Source organism: Mastomys coucha, unplaced genomic scaffold, assembly GCF_008632895.1.
Source record: "Mastomys coucha isolate ucsf_1 unplaced genomic scaffold, UCSF_Mcou_1 pScaffold23, whole genome shotgun sequence".
Lineage (NCBI taxonomy): Eukaryota > Metazoa > Chordata > Mammalia > Rodentia > Muridae > Mastomys > Mastomys coucha.
In genome coordinates, this window is record NW_022196906.1 from 26690854 (window position 1) to 26710852 (window position 19999).

A 19999-nucleotide genomic window follows, 5' to 3' on the forward strand; every position below is an offset into this window, starting at 1 on the left:
CAAGCCAAGTCGGGCAGTAGTCACATGTCCAGTAGAGCACCAATCTGGTGCATCCCAAGGAGCTGGCGCCCGTGCGCACTCTCTCTCTCTCTCTCCCTCCCTCTCCCCCTCTCTCTACTTCCCTCCCTCTCTTCCTCCCTCTCTCCCTCCTCCCCAACCCCTCTTTGGCTCAGCACCCTTGTGCACTTTGCCCCAGCTCAGTTATATTTAGTCGAAGCATCACTAGAAGGATAAAACTAATCAGGTGGAATTTAGCGCTGCCACAAACAGCTCCCCTTTAGATCACAGTGCATGCCCTGGCGACCACTGCCTTGGTGCCAGAGGCTGACGGAATACCGCCTCTTCTGGTTCCCTAGCTTGACCACACCCCCCATTTCAGAAGGCAGCTCTATTAGGAGTATTATGGTCTCTGCATCCTCTTTAGCCCGGGAGCCGAGGATTCCCGCAGGTAGTAGCTGGAAAGAGCGGCAGACCTTCGTGAAGCTCACTCCATTCTTCACCCGGCTCTCCAGCAAATTAGTAAGTGAGGGCTGAGTGTCTGTCGGAAACTTTCTTTCCACTTTTCCTCCCCCACCCCCAAATTTTACGAATTAAAGGGTAAATTGTGAGACTTTCAGAATACAGCTGTTCCTTCTTCTTCTTCTTCTTCTTCTTCTTCTTCTTCTTCTTCTTCTTCTTCTTCTTCTTCTTCTTCTTCTTCTTCTTCTTCTTCTTCTTCTTCTTCTTCTTCTTCTTCTTCTTCTTCTTCTTCTTCTTCTTCTTCTTCTTCTTCTCCTTCTCCTTCTCCTTCTCCTTCTCCTTCTCCTTCTTCTTCTTCTTCTTCTCTTCCTCCTCCTCCTCCTCCTTCTTTTCTTCCTCCTCCTCCTCCTCGTCCTTTCATCTTTGCCTATTCACATATCCTATTGTTTAACAATATTTTTCAAAATTATTCCCTACTCTCATTAGATAAGCTTAAAAATCAAGACTCTTGTCCCCTTCCCCCACCCCCAAAAGCACACATTGTAGATCCTCTCAAAATGACATTTCATAATTCTGAATACCCCTTGCAAACCCTTTCAGAGAAATAAAACTGTAGTCTCGCTTAGAAAATTTCTTTTTTCTTCTTATTTTTTTCATCATTAGTGAAGTCTACTATCTTCTCTGCCCCACCTCTTAACAGCAACTTAATGAGTTGCTTTCGCAGAGGGGAAATTGCTACCGGCCAAGAACTTCTGGAAAGCCAGCCTATTGGGTCGTTTCTTACTTTGTGACTTAGGTCCTACAAGAGCCCACCAATTCTTTGTAAGGCTCTGTGGGTCGTTGGTTGTGGTGGTGTCTCCAGGCCAGAGGGGCTTTCTTCCCCCAAGCTGTACTACTACCCTGAGGGGAGGCTGGAGTTGGGACAGAAATTTCCCTTTGCAAGGGGTGGGGGCTTCTTGTTACAGTAAGGATGTCTGAGATCACCTTTCAAAGTTGACTTTTCTGAGTGAACTGTGCAAAGATGCTAGGTGGCGAGATCATGACATTCCATTGTAAGGTTCCCTTGTTTTTTTTTTTTTTCATCCCAAAGCCGTTTTCCTTCCTACTTTGTATTGCTGCATGGAACTGGGTGGGAAACAACAGGAAATCCAGATCCTGAACCGTACCTCTGGCCACTCCGTTTGATTTGTAAAATTACCGACACTTTAACTCTTTTATCAGCTGGGGTCTGGATTGCTTCACTGACTTTTTTATCTAGCAAGAAACTCTTTGGTTTGGCAGGCTCGGTCCTCCTGGGGCAGCTGGGTGGCCTCTATGGTTCTCATTTACCTGCTGTTCCAGAACCCAGGCCAGAGAGCTGTAAGGGGTTAATTCGTGAGAAGTGCTTTGAAGATGAAAAGGTCTTTTCATGTGTCCGGGCATTGTAGTTATTAATATTAATATTTGAAGCACGCTGCTTTTAATTGTAAATTGACAACTTCTATACTTAGCAATCAGTAGTGGAATAACAAACATCAGGCCTCAGCCCGCTAGCCTCTTCCGTCCTGGATCCTCTGCTAGGGACATGGGGCACACAGTATGATTACTGAAGGGCTCTTTGCCTCACAGGCACCTTACACCCAGGCGCTAGTTACCAGAGGTGCTGAGAGGTGCTACAGCCCAGTCTGGAGAAATGGGGGTAATCCTGGCACCTGGCAGTCTGTGACCTTGGATTCTCTGCAGAGCCCATGCCTCTAATTGCCAATTCAATTTCCCCAGGGATGGTGAAGTTCAAAAGCTAAGAGGGTTAGGGCTGAATTTTGGAATGAAGAAAATGGATGAGCATGTGGACTCTATGTGAGGCTGTCTTTGTAGTTGAGGAGAGGTTATTGAATGAACACAGTGTGCTTTATTTTCTTTAAACTACAGGTGATTCTCAGTGTCCCATCTAGCTTATATTAGAGAGGAGTCTATAATTAAGTAGTATAGAGCTTTGAAAAAGAAAAGAAGCAACAGGGCCAGAACAGTCTGAAGTAATACTACAAGAAATTGGGTATATGAGTGCATGTTCCTAAGGAAGAGCTGAGCTAAGCCAAACAGTGCTGGTGAGGACAGGAACTGGCCATAGAGATTTCTGCCTATCATCCCACACCACCTCAGCATATTGGTAAAATTTCAGCCCTAACTCCAGTTCTGCTGAACCTGATGATGGTTTTTGTTTTTGTTTTTTTAATTTTTTCTGATGATGTTTTTTAATGAACAGTTTCATACATTTCTATGATGAAATCTAGTCATTCTTAGGGCTTTCTTCCTCTCCCTTGCTGAGAGAATACATCTCAAGACCACCACCTCTGTACTTTAGTGTCTTCGTTTTATGTGTGGGCTTTGTGATTTTATTTATCAATAAACAGAAACACAGCCCCCTGACAATGATCCTTTTCTCATTGTGTATTCAAATTCCTCAGTGACATCAAAAAGCAGAAGAGATGAGTAAGTGCCAAAAGTTGGGGCGGACTCCCTCCCTCATTTCTTTTCTCCCTCTTTTTTCTTCATGGGAAATTGAAAGCATTTAGTATCTGAGTGACATTAATATGTGAGGCAGCAATTTAATGGCATTTTATAGCAACTCTTGTTTCTTTAATCCTAAGAAAACTTAGACATGGAGAGCTTCCTTGGTCCCCTTAATTCTATTGAGGGTGTAACCTTACAGCCTCTTTTAATGCAGCCAACTTTTAAGAACTGTCACCCACCTGAGAGAAGAGAGCAATCTAACTTTCTGTGAGGTCACTCAGCGTGTTCCAAGGGGTGTTCTGCATGGGCCACTTCATTTACATCAGTAGGGTGAGCTCTTGGTGAGACCTGACCCAAACCAAGAGAGTGTGAGCACTGAGCTCCTGGCTTCAATAGCAGGAAGCCTGAACTTGAAGATGCACAGAAGCAGCCTGGATCTTGCTAGGTTTCTGGGAGGATAATGTGGAGAGGGCCTACTTTCTAAAGATGAGTTTGTAAATTATTCATTGCTAAGAAGATACTGACTCTGGAGAAAAACTGCATGTGTGGATGGTCCAAGTGAGTAAACCATCCTGACGTGGTCATAAGTCCAGACTACACTTTGTTCCCAGCCATGTTTAGTGAGGGGCACACAACATATGCAGACACATTTTAAATTTTACATTATTTATTTTAGAAAATATTCTGTGCTGAAAAAGGCTGAATGTAAAACACAAAACAATTTTAATATTTAGAGTCTATGAATATTTTCTGAGTTCAAGCAACACAAAACAAAATTGTAGCTTGAGCAGAGAAGCAGGGAGGGAAGGATGTTTGAGATAATAATTTTTCTCCTTAGAGCAGAGGATGGTGAATTTGATGTATCCATAGTGTGGGTATGGTTCCAGAAACTCCAGGGAAAGCTGGGTCAGCACTTCTTGATCTGAGTAAAGCAACGGACTTTGAGTACCAATGTCAAGACTCTATCACTCATGGGGAAAATAATGTTTTTCTTTCTTTCTTTCTCTCTCTTTCTTTCTTTTTTTGCTTTTATTTAAAATTAGTTTTAGGAGCACAAACATTTGCAGAAATATTTCAAAGAGTTTCCAAAGGTTTTTTGAGTCTTAAAAATTGGGACAAGTCAATCCTCAAAGTCACCTTTTGTTGCCTCTGGGCAATGGTCCTTAGATGACTTCTGTGGATGTAGCAAGGCCAGCTGCCAGTCTCTGCCTCCCTGTAGGAAGGTCTCCCTTACACTCTTTGCCCCAGAACTCCTGGCCTTGAGGGACCCTGAGGGCTTCAGTTCCTTCATGTTATAAAAGGATAAGGGACTAGCCATGTTTCTTGGGAAAGACAGATGTCTTGGCCATGCTTTGGCATGGGAGACTGAGTCTCTCTTGAGCTGTGCATTTTGTGTTGGCCAGGTATGCCATGGACCTAAGATACACAGACTTCTGCCCAATGGGCAGAAGGATTTGCTTCTATTTCCCAGGTGACTCTGCTTCCAAAGTTTCCATCGTAGTAAAAGTCTTCCTAAGTGTAATCAGGTGAGTCCAGTATGCTCCTGGCTGAGGTCCTTAGACTTGCAGCATTGTCCTGACATAGTAGTCTTAGTGGCTGGAGCTGCTTTGTAACCAGAACTATGGGACTCAGATTCATGTGCACTTCATTGCGTGGCACTGCCTCAAAACAAAGGCAACAACAGCTATAAAAATGGAAGTCCCAGACAAATATGAACCCTAGCAATGCTTTCTAGAGCACCCTACTAACTTGCTTGTATTCATTTCCAGTTGCTGTGCTAGTCCACAAAATGTGGATATACATAGACAGGTACATATACTTATACATAAACATACACATATACATATTCTTGTACATATACTTATACATATACACACATATAAAATACACATAAATATATATTATGCATATATACACACACATACATGTATGTATATATTCTGGCATATATACATATATATGTGCCTGGCATGTATACATACATATATATGTACATGCACATGTATACATGTGTCTGTGTATATGTGCCAGTATATATGTGTATATATATGTATGTGTGTGTGTATGTATTTATATATATGTGTGTATATATGTATATGTATTCAATTCAGGAATCTTCAGTAGTTCCTGGCTTATGTGACTGCAGCTGTAGTCTTTGCAGGAGCTCTGTTGGACTGGTAAGATTATGTTTGCTTCCTGGGTGTATGCATAACAATGGTACAGGATGCCTAGCATTCACTGAAAACTATGCCTCTTTTGTTTTGTGAAAATTCTCTACTAAGGACATTCAGCCTATGATTATGAAAGGGATTTGTTTTTGATGACTTAAATGTCAGTTTTTAGAAAAAGAGGTGAAGATTTAGACCACGGGGTTCTAGGTCTCGACCCAGTTCACTTCTCTCCTCTGTCTTTCTTTTTCAGACAAGACTTTACTGTGTACTGCTGGTTTGCCTGGAACTTGCAGAGGTCTGCCTGCCTCTGCATCCTAGAGTTAAAGACAAGCACTATCGTTACATCTTATTCTTAAATAGGTAACCTCTGCTACCTTGAGCTGTAAAAATAATACTAATGTAATAATAATACTAAGAACCATCTTTACTACTAACAGTGAATGCCAGGTACTGTTGATAAAACAACTAAATACTTACATTTTGTATATGCCCCCTCAGCAGTCCTCAAAGGGTTGATATTCTTGTCTTCATTTTATGGTTGAGGAAAACTAAGACCATGAAGCTAAGAAATTCTAGGCAACGAATGCCACACTTAGGAAGGTGAACCACGCCCACTCACAATCTGTAACTCTGAAGCTCTTCTTGGCACCTCAGCTCTCTGGCCTTGGCTTATTGAAATAAAAATGAGCTGATTTGATTAATTTTTTTCTGAGTTGAAAATTCATTGACTCTGCAAAACCCCTTTTAGGAGCAGAATGCCAGCAAGCTGTTTAGTATTACACTGGGAAATTGGAACCTTAGAATTTGGGCAATAAAACAAATGAAACCCCACCATGAAAATCACAATTAGACATAGTCCCAGAAGTTGCTTGCCAGATTTGAGAGATCCATGTCGGCTGGTGTCTTTTAGTTCCGTTTTAGAGGCATATGTTTAAAACGATCCAGTTCCCCAGTCTTTCTATGACCTTTCTGTTTTGTTGAGATATTCTGAGAAGCAAGGACTCTATAAAATTCTAGATTGGAAATTGAGACTACACCTTGGATTGAAAAGAAACTGTTTAAGATCCCAGACTCTTGAAAATTTCTTTTAGCAGCAAGCTTTGGGTGAAAGTTGACATTTTTGTCTTATAATTCTTCTTTGGGTTTGACTTGGCCAAGGATTTGTTTCACCTTTTATACATCCATGGTGGAGAAGAAAGGAGTACTTAACATCATCCTTCCAGACTCTTCTTTTTTCATTTCCATGTCTGAAGTATAAAATCATCTTACTCAATTGTCATCTCCTACCTTGGCCACAGTGCATCTGAAGGTCAAATGTACTCATTTGTTACTTTTTCATGGTTACACATGGTATTGAAGAATAATACTGTCAGTGCAATATTCTTATTATTGAGGGGCCACTCTTCTTATGACATGCTCCTGCATGCAAGCTGAGTGACTAGAGGGAGTAGATTGCTAGTTTCTGATGTGTTTCAGAGAAGACAATTGTCACTGGCCTAGTGGAATTTGGAGGCTATCAGAGCTCAGCAGAACCTTTCTGTCTCTTGTCGACAATTCACTGTGGCAGCATGGCAACTACAGGGCTTCTATCCAGGATGAAATTCAAAAGGCATCTATGACTTATTCCCTAGCCCCATAGTGTACTAGAATAAAATCACCATTACAAAATTATTTTTAAATTGTATGCTTATGTGTATGGCTGGGTAGTGGGGCAGGTGCCTGTAGAGTCCAGTGAAGGATCAGAAACCTCAAGATGAGTTATAGGACATTGGGAGGTGCCTAATATGGGTGCTGAGAACTGAACTCTGGACCTCTGTGAAAGGTGTATTAACTCTTTAGGCATGGAGCCATCTCACTAGTCCCCTTAAACACTTTTTAGTCCTCTATAAAAGACATTAGTGAGCTATGTCTGTCTGAAGAGTGTAAGGATATACGCTTATAAATTCATAATGGCATGAGTCCATTTTAGTATTATAAAAAGATTAGTTATATGTATTAGTATAGATCTTGACAATGCCAAGCTTAATTAGAAAATCTGGGCTGGCAAGATGGCTCAGCGGGTAAGAGCACTGACTGCTCTTCCAAAGGTCCCGAGTTCAAATCCCAGCAACTACATGGTGGCTCACAACCACCCATAATGAAATCTGACGCCCTCCTCTGGTGTGTCTGAAGACAGCAACAGTGTACTTACATATAATAATAAATAAATCTTTAAAAAAAAAAAAGAAAAAGAAAATCTGGAGGCAGAAGAATAGATGGGTGTGAGTTATTTTGTTTTAGAGAGGGTTAGGGATAATTCCCAGTAACATGGGAGAGAGAGAAGATGAGCTGATTGTGCTGCAGTTAGTACTTGCTGTCTCTGAGCTTTCTGAAACAGTAGGTGACTGTTGAAGATTCAGGAGAGGGCAGCACACGTGATTCGGGACATTGTCTTTATTGGTCAAAGCCACCATTTAAAGTAGGAAGTATATTTACTACCGTGACTCTGCAGTCCTTAATAAAAATGAGGGTCATTAAATCTTAGGAGCAAGGAAGAAAGACTGTCGTCAGCTCTAACCACCCACTTTCAGTCCATCTCTCCATGGTTCTCAACCTCCATAACACTGCGACCCTTGAATACAGTTCCTCATATTGTGATGACCTCAAACCATAAATTATTTGACTTGTTCCTTTGTAACTGTAATTTTGCTCTTGTTATGATTTGTGTTTTTCCATGGTCTTAGGCAATTCCTGTCATGACACACAGGTTGGGAACCTCTGCCTTCTCCTACCCCCAGGATGTTCTGTTATTTAATATGGGCTCTCTTATATTTGAACTTTTAGAAAACTGGCCAGGTACCCTTCATTGTGCTAACAGTTCAAGAAGATACCTACAAAAATGAGTGGAGAAATGCCATGGACTGAGTGTGGGAATTAAGATGTGATAGAGGACCGCGGACAAAATAGTGTGGTACATTAATTTAGATTAGAGCTAACTACAATGTTATCCGTACTCATATATATGCCCAACCCCTTCTCTGTTGTATTTAAGAACCCCAATGTTGCAAGTGGACACCCTCCCCATTAGGTGGTGAGATAGTTTTATCCTAAGAGATCTGCATCCTTTTAGATATGCCCTGACATGTTCCTTTACCCAGTCAATAAATGCAGGTTGTGTGACTGGTATGCACAATTTAAAAAGAGATGGTCTCTCTTCCAGGCAACTCATGGCTCTAGGGGAGATGATAGCAGAGTATTATACTTTGTTGGACTTTAGTGTCATTTATAAAAGGAAAATCAGGGTGGTCACGGAATGCAGGACACATGTAGATGGCATAGTCAGACTCCTGTTTCCATCCAACAAGTCAAACACTGAGAATATTCAGGAAAAAGTTACATCAACCTTGAATATGTACAGACTTCTTTGTCAATATTAGCAACTGGGCCAGCCTGTGCTATATACAAAAAGATTCCATCTTTAAAAAAAAAAAAGGCAGTAAGGATATAATGTTGGCTTAGTGCATGTTATGAGACACAGAATATTTGTATGTATTTAAGAGAAAACAATACTTACTGACATAGAAAAATCTCCATTGCCTTATGTGAAATAATAATGGAAAAAGCAGAGTATAAAACAGCATATTAAGGCTATATCGTGAAGACGATTATCTGTGGATAGTAGGATTGCAGAAGATTTTTTTCATAACCATCTGAAGCTTTTCTGAATTATTTCCCCCTCTGAATTATTTCCCCCACATCTAGATATTTATAAATTGATGAAGAAAATATCAGAACTAACTATAAAATAACACAGAACAGTTCAAAGAACTATCTCATTAAGCAAACATAAAAGTGACATTTGATTTCCAAATATAAATAATAGAAAACAAAAGACAACTTTTAAAGTCCAGTTTTCAAAAGTCAAACTGTTTGCTGACACTCAGAAAACTATCTTCAAATTAAAAGAAATCACCAATTTCAAGACTTTCTATTTCAGATTCAGATTTTTAGTGTTTTTTTTTTTATTAGAGAAAAGTAATTTCAGAGTATGAGGGTTTTAAAAACATTTGTAATAAATGCATGCTACTATGTTAAGCATTTAGAGAGATTATTTATTTACTCTGAAATAGGAGTTGATTCTGTAGCCCAGGTTGGCCATGAACTCACTGTGTTTCTGCCTCAATCTGTTTTGGTGCTAGAATTCTAAGTGCTTGAGGAATAGGTAGGGAAAATCAAGTGTGGTTTGCTGGGGTATTTGGTTAAGGGCATAGATTTCCTCTAAGAGCCAATCATTTCAAATTAAAAGCCCTTGACTGATGAGACCTTACCTACAGATGGGCTCAAGAAGGGCAGAGCTGTGTGAACTGGATTCTGCTCAATCAAGGTTTATCTCCCCAGGGTCCCCAATCTTCTGTTGCTTTGACCTCATACATCCCTGTTCCTTGCTAATCTTTGCTTTGTGATTACTGTCTCTAGACCAAGGTCAGTGAGAAGGGTGTGGGGCTGTCAGGTCCTGGCAGAGTCACCAAGGCCCTGGACCAGGTGGAACTTGAAATTGCCATATACTTTATGTAAGTGCCAAACACAAACACTTTCTAGAAGTGAATGGAAAACTAGTTTTCAAGAGTCATATTTGATATGAGACATTCCCATTGGCCAAACTGTTGACTTTTTTTTTTTAACTGATATCCATATCTTACTTGGTCCCTAAGGTCCAGGATGAAGAGGTAGAGTGGCACAGCAAAAGAAAGGGTGAAGCTATAGGGTCGGATCTAACTGGGCCAGATAACTGCATCTTAGGCTTCTTCCTCATCAAAAGGGGCTAACAGGAGCCAAAGTGCACATTTTCTAACTTAGATGCTAACCCTCACCAGGTATTTGCATATCAGTCACATGGTAAGACTCAGCGGGAACCCAGGGCTGTGAAGTGGAGGGATGGATTAAATCCTGCTCTGGGGAGTTTGATTTCTACTGAGGTAGGGCTCGATTTCTAGTTGGGAAAAAATGCCTGGTGTGCCTGCTTGTGTGGGGCAGTGGGAAAAGGTTTGATAGAGAAGGCGACATGAAACACGTAGTGCGGCGAACTTGGTGAAACAATTTCTGCTAAGAGATGGACTTGAAGCGCGCTCATTTCAAGCAATTGTTATCCTGCTAGAATCACTGTAGAGCCTCCGATTTTGTAAAACAAACGCAGTCCCAGATGATCCATTCTCCTATGCCTAGTCTTATGAGGGTTGTTTATCGGTCCACCGTCATGCAAAGTGAAAAAGGCGAGCACCTACCTTCAACTAGTTGAGAATCGAGTGGGAGAGAGATAAATAGAAACAGATGTTGGTAGAACGGTGTGATAACGTGCAAACAATAGGCAGATAATACTTTGGAGACTTTTGGAGAGGAGTAGCTAGCCCCTGCTGGGGTGAAGAGTGGCCAAGTCAGGGGAGGGGTGGGGGAGGGGGCACTGGAGTCTGATATCAGCCTAAAGCCTTCAGGAGACACAGGGCTTGCAGTTCTTGGGGGAAACTAAGGACAGAGGGCATTGCCAGGATCATTTCAACCAAAGCAGAACAGGGGAGGGATAAGCTGAGTGAAAGTTTGTGGGTACAGCAGTGGGCTGTGGACACGCAGGGCAGGGCGTATAGAAGGAGGAGGATCTGAGGTTTACAGCCTCACTTTGAAAGCACCCATTCTGCTAATTGGGCAGTGCTGGTTCCACTGAGGAAAAGCAAATTTAGCTCGGAGTGATTCAGTGTTCCCACATGTTCCCATCGTTTCTACACTGAGACAGGTCTTGGGACTGCTTCTCAACCAGAGAGGAAGGCTTAAAATCAGACAGTTGTTTTCTATTTAGGTAATCCACATGTGCAAAGCCAAGACAAGATGTTCAGGCCCAGCTGATGTTCAAGTAGTCATGTGGGAGGGAGTTCTTGTTGGCCAAAAAGCCAAGAGGAGAAAGAGCAAATACTCTCTCTCTCTCTCTCTCTCTCTCTCTCTCTCTCTCTCTCTCTTTTGGATCTTCAGAAGGGTTAGAACTCCAGCAGCTGTTCTATGTCACAATCTGCAAGTTGGAAAAGGGGCAGGTTCTTTTTTTCTTTCTCCAAAAAAATAATAAAGCAGCAATCCGTTTCTGTCCCAGAGTTATTTCCTGTGATGAGAGCCCTTGAGATCCCTGGCAACTCCCTCTTTTCAGTTTCCTCCCTGGGCAAAGGGCTTTCCCCCAAGGGAAGTGTCATTCATGCTGTGGAGCTTATGGTCCAGCACAGAATGCACCAGATGTTCGGCCAGAGGTTTCCTCCCTCCCTCCATCAACGGGAAGAGAAAACGTGTTTCCACTGGACCTTTTTCCAAGTGTGTTGCTATGAAGGGGAGTGCTGTCTGGCTGGCAGACAGACACTCTTGTTGTCTTTGAGCTGGGCTCCAACACGATACTGATACTTCCAATTCACAAAGTTCTTTCTCTTGCAGATGTATATGTGAACTGCACATGCAGAAGGGTGAAGGTCCTTTGCTGCTGGGGAGTCCAAATGATTCATAGGGCCATGTGGTTAAACCTCCCTCTTCAGTCTTCCACGATTTCCTACTCCCTGTGCCCCACAGAACCAACCACTGCTTAAGTTTTCCATATTGTTGGCAAACTACTGATCACAATACGATAGTTAGATGTGAATGAATCTCTCTTCTCCACGGCTGAAGCCATAGAATGTCTTTCTCAGCTTTCTTATCCCGAGTCTGTTAGAAGCCAAAGGCTAGGAGGTCAGGAATCTGTGTTTTGTTTACTAGTATGTCTCAGGGGTCCAGCACATTGCCTCATACATAGAAGGAGCAGAGTAATTATTGAAGTAATAAATAGATGTCTAATAAAGCCTGCTGTGTGGTTGTGAGATAGAGGACAGGCCTGTAGGGACCATGGGATCTCTGCTGGGGTTTGGAGGGAAAACAGAAGGTTGAATGGTTCCCAGGGAGTAGCATTCCCTCCTGTATGGACATTTCCAATATAAAGGTACAATCTGTCCTGTAAGACTCTGGAGGGCTGGCCAGCTTTTCCTCAGGCACTCTCATCATGGTAAGCCATTTTCAGTGTAGGGGATTCAATGTAGCTTTGAAGTCTCATCCTTGTAAATATCAATACATTTTGGGTGTGACTTGCTAAGGCCTTTACACTTAATTTTCAGATTAAAACAAAACCAAAAAAATTGGTAACAGAGAATGCTTCAGAGACGGAGGGGCACATTGAGCAACTGGACCCCATCGCCAACACCTGACTGGGACAGGCCCACGTTGGTCCCAGGTTATGTAGATCTAATTCCTAGCTCGGTGTCCAGCTCAAAGTCAGAGTTGTGGAACAGCACAGTGATTTTAGCAAAATCCTTGGACAAACAATAGGTGCTGGCAGTGTTCTTGGATGGCCATCCCTGATCTTTCTTAGACATCCATCATCACCACTGAGAGCTCCTCCTCGCTTCATTTGCTGTAACAGGAACAAGAGTGAAATCCTAACTAGCAAAGCCTAGCTACCTGGAGATCTTAGTTAACTGATTTTTAACTATTTTGTTGTTGTTGTTTATTGTTAATGTTATCTAGACTCTATTGTACTTTGGGGAGGAAAGGCATCCTAATAAGGTAAAGTACTTCAAAGTAAAACTCTACACAGCTGTAGAATAAGCTCTGCCTTCAAAGCTCAAATTTGTCACCCAGATGATGCTGTGGTTCAGCTGTTGAGGGAGGCCTTCAGTGAACAGAATTGTGTATTGCCCAGCCTGCTTAACCTATCATGTGAATACGGTCCTGTGAATAGAGCCTTGTCACTGGCTGTCAGGCACTATCAACATAGGGAACTGGAACTGCAAATTGAACATAAAACCAATCTCAGTACTTGCTATGTGCTCTTGAAAAAGGGTGATTGATGGAAGTGTACACAGGAACGAAGGGGGGGATGGGTGGCAACTGGAGAAGCAATGGAGGGTGGGGGTGAGGGGGCTGTGAAAAGTCACTTCCTAACAATAGGAATTTGGCCTCTGAACGATAAGCCTAGGAATGTAATCTTCTCAATCATTCAAGAGAGGCATATTTTTATGTGTAGTATTGAATTTATGAAAGTGTGTGAACTTTTGCACTCTGGAGAGCACTCAACTCAACAGAAATGTTTGATATATCAACGATTTTCTTGGTGACCAGTAGCTTGGTGGAAAATCCCTCTAAGTCCGAACGTTCCATGAACATTCTTCCTATTCAGACTTCCAACAGAGATAATAGCTCTCAACAAGAATGATTTTCGAGCCCTTCTCTTGATAGGAGATAAATTTGTCCAATCTTTTTTACAGAACGCCTGTCTATCTCTGTGCCTGGGGTTGGGGGCTCTTCATGGAAGATTTTTTTCCTTCCTTCTTCCTCTAAGACAGTCTTTATATATTCTTTTATCAGTAATTCATTTATTCCATATGGAATTTTTGCTGGGTGACATGTCTGAGTGGGGTTGGGAAGATGTCAAACATAGATGGAGGTCTTATTTAAAATGACACACAAGACTTGGTCCCTCCCCAGAAATTCTGTAAAAGTTTTGGACCCTGTCACGGTCTGTAGTGTCGGTAGCACACAGACACGATCTGCTATCCGTTTGGGTTAGCTATGTCTAGGGTCTATCCCACCATGTTCTTGGCTTAGGTTATCCATCTTTCTGAACTGTTTACTTCTCTGTCTCACAAAGAAGTGAACAGGATGGTTGCTGGGAAGGCTTCTAGGTCTCAGATTGGATGCCTTTACCTGTGTGCAGCCAGAGGCTCAGCCAATGTTTTCTCTCGCACAGGTGCGGAGAACAGAATGAACTACTATGTGGATCCCACCCTGGGCAGCCCCTCCACATTCTCTGCACCTCATCCTGCAGTGGTGGTGAGTGATGGTCTCTTTCCTTCTTCCTTTCCTTACCCACCCAGCCTCTGTGTATTTCTTCTTGCCCCTGGAGACATGTGGAAGTCAGGGATTCAGCTTTGGACCTCTCAGAGGAGGTCTATTATGAGATTATCTATGTTTTATGTGAAACTAAAATAAAAATCCAAGAATCCTGGATTTGTTTAAGGTTTTTAGTTTCAGAGAATGTGACTCCTCTTAAGGAGGTATTGCATGATGCCCAGAACATAATGGGCTGCCAACTTTTAGGACATGCTACTGTCCTTAGTTGGAAGGCGGCAGGTATATAGCTAAGTTTCTACACTACCCCAACAGTTCCAGAGCAAGGATATGCAGCTCTTAAAGTTGGTTATCCTTCAGTTGAGAATGCTGGTACAAAACAGCCTTACATTTGACAGCAGATCCTGCTACATGCCCAGACTGGTCTAAGCTGGCTTGATTTACGTGTAAAACATCACTTTAAGAAGTGAGACAGCGTTTCAATCCCAAGGGGTTCCATTCAGCATATTGTCTTAATAGATGTCTTTCAAAATCGAGTATTTTCTGGTCCTGAAGACTACCAGGTAGCTGAGTCCCACAGTTTGAACTAAAAGTCTATTATCATTCTCTGGTTACTTGTACTAGAAACATCCTTGAAACATCATCATCCACAGTTGTAAAAGCTCTGTAGTTCTCAAGTAATAGCCCATTGGTGAAGAACTGATGTTCTCTGCCCCAGGGCCAATCTGTCCTAAGAGGGTCACAGAGCCTTCTGTCTTGTAAGGTCAGCTCCTTTAATGTGATGTCATAGCCAGGAGGTAAAGAAAGAACACTTTTGGAAGCTGTCTGGCTTTTGTGTGGGAGGGATTTAGCTTCCAGGTACTTACATGGGTGGTGTGTGGGACCCTTTCATATGACCAAGGAAGTGTTCTTTGCTCTTATGCTATTCTGGCCAGCCCTTGTGGGCTTGGATGTCTTTCCAGCACAGGCTCATTGGCCCTCTCCTGAATAATCCTTTGCAAGCCACCCTGCTGGCCTACCTGGGGGAGGGCAGGCATGGGATGCTAGACTGCTTATAGTTTTAACTGAATATAACCTAGGTTGGGCTATGTTTAGGGTCAGGGTTATGTCAAGGTTCCTCCTCACAAGGAGGAAGTGTGGGGGATGTGCAAAAAAATTACCTTATTTGGGTCCCATGTGGACAGAATACTAGGAAACACCTTGAGCTGTACAAAAGGTAGAGGTAGCAATTGACCACTAACTGCTTCTCAGAGCTGCAGGCTTTGGGACACATAGCAATGCGTCCAGGGCCAAGGGTGGGTTCCCCAGGGCGCTGTTCCACATGGAATGTACTGATACCCAAGAGGTTAAATGAAACCCACATTCAAAATGTCTTTTGACTGTTGAGGAGACATCCCTGTCTGAGGGTAGGGTGACCACATTGAAGAGTCCCCATTCTTTCACCATAATTCAAACAGACTTCTTTTAGAAATATCATGCCTATATTTTCCAAACGAAAAACTCAGAAACTGTCCTGCAAAGCTTTAGAAACAAACCTGTGACTGTATCTTATAAAAGAATTCTAGGCTGGCAAGATTGTAATGGTCTGTTTTTCTCCCTGCCCCAAGTTCCCCAGAATAACAATTCAGACTCTAAGTATGTTTACAAATACACAGGCCATATAGCTAGGCTTGTTCCCTGACTTGCTAAGAACTTAAAGTAACCCATTTATATGAATCTACATTTTGCCATGTGGCCGGTTACACAGGTACCATGTGTCTGTCTCCCTCACATCTGCCCTGGTGACTCCTGTGCCTGGCTCTATCCCAGAATTCTTTCTACCTACCGGATGTCCCACCTTCTATTCTACCTTGTCCTATAGGCCATAGGTTTTTTTTTTTTTTTTTTTTTTAAACTGGCAGGTGATGCATCCATATAGTACAGCACAGTAGATAGATATTCTCTCTACAGGAGATGGCTCAGTGGGTAGAAGCACCTGCTTGGAAAGCCTGATGACCTGACTTTTAGGCTTTCAGATCCCACGTAAAGGTGGAAGAAAATATGAGTCCATAAAGTTGTCCTCCGACTCCCTACAGGCTGCCACACACATCATGCACACTTGAAAACATTTCTAAGATTTAAAAACAGTCTTGCCTTTGTCTGAAGGCTTCTGTGTTATGCAGAGTAAAGCAATATGAGATCAGGGATAGTTCATACAGGTGATCACTGAAGGGTCTGGGAGAAGGAAATGTGTCTGAGTATATACTGCCTGTCAGCTTGAGAGGGACCTGAGAGAAGCTGTCAGCCACTGGCTGGCCCAGGCATCTGTCACATAGTCCTAGACTGTGCCAATGGCACTTGTGTGCTTGTGCCATTGGCTGAATGTTAAGCCGGTGGTTTGAAAGAGCAGCAGCCATCAAGCTCAGTTACTTACATTTCCAAGATAAGTCCCACAGGGCAATCCTCACACAAGCTCTCTCTCTGAGTTTTTTCCCTTTGTTTTAAAGATGATGATGATGATGATGATGATGATGATGTGTGTGTGTGTGTGTGTGTGTATGAGCGTGCTTGCAAATATGTGTGTGTTTGCATGTAGCCTTGTTGAATCCTCTAGAGGTGAAGTCATAGGAAGATGTGAGTCATTTGATTTGGGTGATGGGAACTGAAACTACGTCTTCTGCAGGAGCAGTATGTACTTCTAACTGCGGAGCCACCCATCTCTCTAGTCCCCATCTCAGAGGTATTGAGATTAATTCTGAATCCTGTCAGTCTCTCCAAGATCTAGCAAGCCTCCTTTTGTTATCTCCCTTCCCTTCCCTCCCCTCTCCTTCCCTCCTTTCCCCTCCTCTCCCCTCCCCTCCCTTCCCATCCTCTTTTCTCCCTTCCTTTTTCATTCTTTTATATAATGCTGATGATTGAGCCTCAAGCATGCTAGGCAAGTGTTCTACTTCTGAGCAACAAACCTCCAGCCATCTTTATACTTTCTAAAATACCTGAGTCAGGGTCCCCTTAATCTTTCCATACTAGTCTTGACCTTGTAATCCTCCAGCCTCACTCTATTAAATAGCTAGAATTACATGTCTCTGCCACTCATTCTAGCCTATTTTGTGTATTGTATTTTTTCCTTCTGTTGATTGATTGACTAACAGACCATATATATATATAATTTGTTTCTGTCTTCATATAGTCTAGGTAGCAGAAGGTGAAACCACCATCTTCCTGCCCATTAAGATGAGGTTTGTGGTCCCCGGCCAGGTTGCTTTGGGATGCACCAGGATTATAGTCTTTTTTTTTCTTTTGCTGCTAAAACAAATCTTTTGAGATTGCATAATTTATAAACAAATAAAACAACAACAACACAAAATTTTAAAGGCTCCATTCTGGAGTCCAGTAAGCCTAAGCCTCCAGGGCTATATCTGGTGAAGACCTTCTTGCTGTGCTCTAAAGATTATGGACTCATCTTAAGTTAGTGGCAATTTATAAATGCTTATTGCACTTTTCCTTTTAACCCAGCCAGCTCCCAAATAACTGAGACTGGGCTATTATATTTATGTAACAAGCTTTAAGGGACAACAACTGAGTAGTATTTTAATTTTCCAAGATTATCGGGCTACCTCCCAAACAAAATTCCAGTGATATTTGCATTTGAGCACTGATCTAGCTCTCTGGGCTCCAATTGCTTGGTGTCTCCCAGACTCTCTCTTCCAGTGGCTAATCCACAATTCCTCTCTCTACTTTCCCTCCCCTGGCTGGGAGGAAGTCCAGCCCTATTCTTTTCCCTTCTCTGTCATTGGCTGATCAGCTTCTTTATTGACCAATCACAAAATAATGTACACAGAGCAATGTGCACAACATTGAGACAGAAGATTCTCAAAATAAGGATTGCAATTAGATATGGGGCCCAGAAATCAGCATTTGGACAATTCACTGCTAATCTTTACATGGTGCACAATAACATTATATCTACAAGCTTAGGATGTGGAGTTTGAGAGTGAGTGGAGAGGGCACAGGTGAGCATGAGAGTGAGGTAATAAGGAAGAGGCCTGAGCTCAGTTCTTCTCATCAGGAATTTGTCTCTAAAATCATAGGGCTGACCAGCTCAGGAGAGCAGATTCATTGTTCTCAGTCAACATCAATGGTTCTATTCTGTGGCTTATCAGGACAGTGATTAAATTCTTACTTGGGTTTTAGGGGATAATTCAAATGATAACCACAAGTTGTAGAAGACTACTTTGAAAAGCACATGAGTGTTGGAGGTAGAAAAACCTAGTCTGTTATTTCTTAAGCAGCAAAAGTGAGCAAACCATTAGTGCTCTGAACCATGGCATACCTGCCTACAGAACAGGTGATGATAACCTACTGTGAAGGTCATAGTGTTGCTCCTATTGGATACTCTTGTCCAGTGCCTCCTTGAAGATGAGCTCAGTTAATATCATTTTCCTGCCACTCACCATGTCTTTCCTTTCTATTTTTGGTTCTTAAATTGTGTTAAGAAGATACTTGGTATGGGGAAGGGGGAAAAAGAAGATTTTTCACTTGTCTCTACATGGGTGCTATTAAACAAGATAGGGTTCAGGTGGTGACATTCTTGTTAGGAAATCTCCTTGCTTCATGCTCCCTTGAATGAGAAAGAGCCCTCTTGCCACCAGATCAAATTTCTCTTGTCATGGGCTGGTGGTCTACAGCTTTATTGTGTAACCAGACCAGGTTCTCTTATCTAGAGTAGCTTGGTTTAATTGGCCTCCTTGGACAGGGATTCTTTTCTATGCCTTGGCTCCTCATGATAGCCTCCTCATGTCTGCCATTCATGCTGCAGGCTTCCAGCTTCTGGGTGTGTTCATGGAGTGACCACATGCCATTTCTGTGTTGTGTGTTTGGCCACCATGCTTGCTACTGTGAAGCCATAATAGATACTACCCAAGCTCTGGGGGAATCATGTGCAATTGTAGTTAATGCTTTGTTTAGAAAAGTGGGAACACTCAAAAAAAATTCAGAAACTCAGTAGAAACCAGAAAAGATGTTCTTTTTTGTCTTGTTGCTTGGGTGCAATGGTGGCTCTACACTTAATGAAAATGTGGAAGTATAATAATTACATATATCTGTGCGTGCTTATCTATGTATCTGTCTATCTATCATCTATCTGCCTGAGTGTCTGTCTGCCTGTCCATCTGTCTGTCTTTCTATCATCTTTTTTTCTCTATCATCTTAGGTAACTTGATATTTCTGAACCGTTAGGATCAGCCAGTACAAACTAGATAATTTCAGAGTCGGGCTACAAGTTGAATGTTACAACATCAGAACACAAAGGCCCTACATAGTTAAATAAATTGCCCAACTTCATAATACCAGCAAAGCATAGAATGTGACCCTAATCTCTTTTTAAATCTATCGCTAAATTTATGAGAGTAGGAAACTTATAAAGATAAAGTTATTGCCACAGTTTTGGAAGCTAAGATTCAAGATCAAGGCCTTGATATGTTCTGGGTCTAGTGAGATTTCAGTCTTTCCTTCCAGGATGGTGCCTCATTGCTGTGTCTTCTAGGGGAGATGAATGCTCTGTCCTTACAGGGCTAAAGGGTGTGAGGACTGAACCTACTTCCTCAAGCTATGTTACAAGGGGTCTTGTATCTGTATCATCTGTGAGGTACCACCCAATGACTTCTCATCTCCTGGATGCCCACCTTTTAATGTTATCATCTTGGTGAAAAAATTTCAAAAATAGGCTTGGGGCAGTGGTGGCACATGCCTTTAATCCCAACACTCAGGAGACAGAGGAAGGTGGGTCTCTGTGAGTTTGAGGCCATCCTGGTCTACAGAGAGAGTTCCAGGATAGCCAGGGCTACACTGTGAAACCCTGTCTTGGAAACAACACCATCATCATCATCAACAACAAAAGATTGTGGGAACATATTCAATCATAACAAGTCCTTACTACAGTATTTAGTTATTTACTTATTATTTTGAAGTAGGATCTGGAATTCACTTTGTAGATCAGACTGGCCTCAAACTCATAAAGATTG

General features: G+C 42.2%; 1 protein-coding gene across 2 annotated transcripts in view; it reads left to right on the forward strand.

Moving 5' to 3' along the window:
- Positions 1–406: 406 nt before the first annotated feature.
- Ets1 (ETS proto-oncogene 1, transcription factor) overlaps positions 407–19999 on the forward strand; it is a 123894-nt gene continuing 104301 nt past the window's right edge. Inside the window, exons 1-2 of one of the 2 annotated variants that reach the window (XM_031346016.1) lie at positions 407–519; positions 13900–13982. In XM_031346016.1, coding sequence (XP_031201876.1) covers positions 13914–13982 — 69 coding nt within the window. In that variant the 5' untranslated portion in view covers positions 407–519; positions 13900–13913. Of the gene's footprint in view, positions 520–5399; positions 5481–13899; positions 13983–19999 lie in introns of those variants that run through there. The other variant, XM_031346017.1, reaches the window with a different exon arrangement.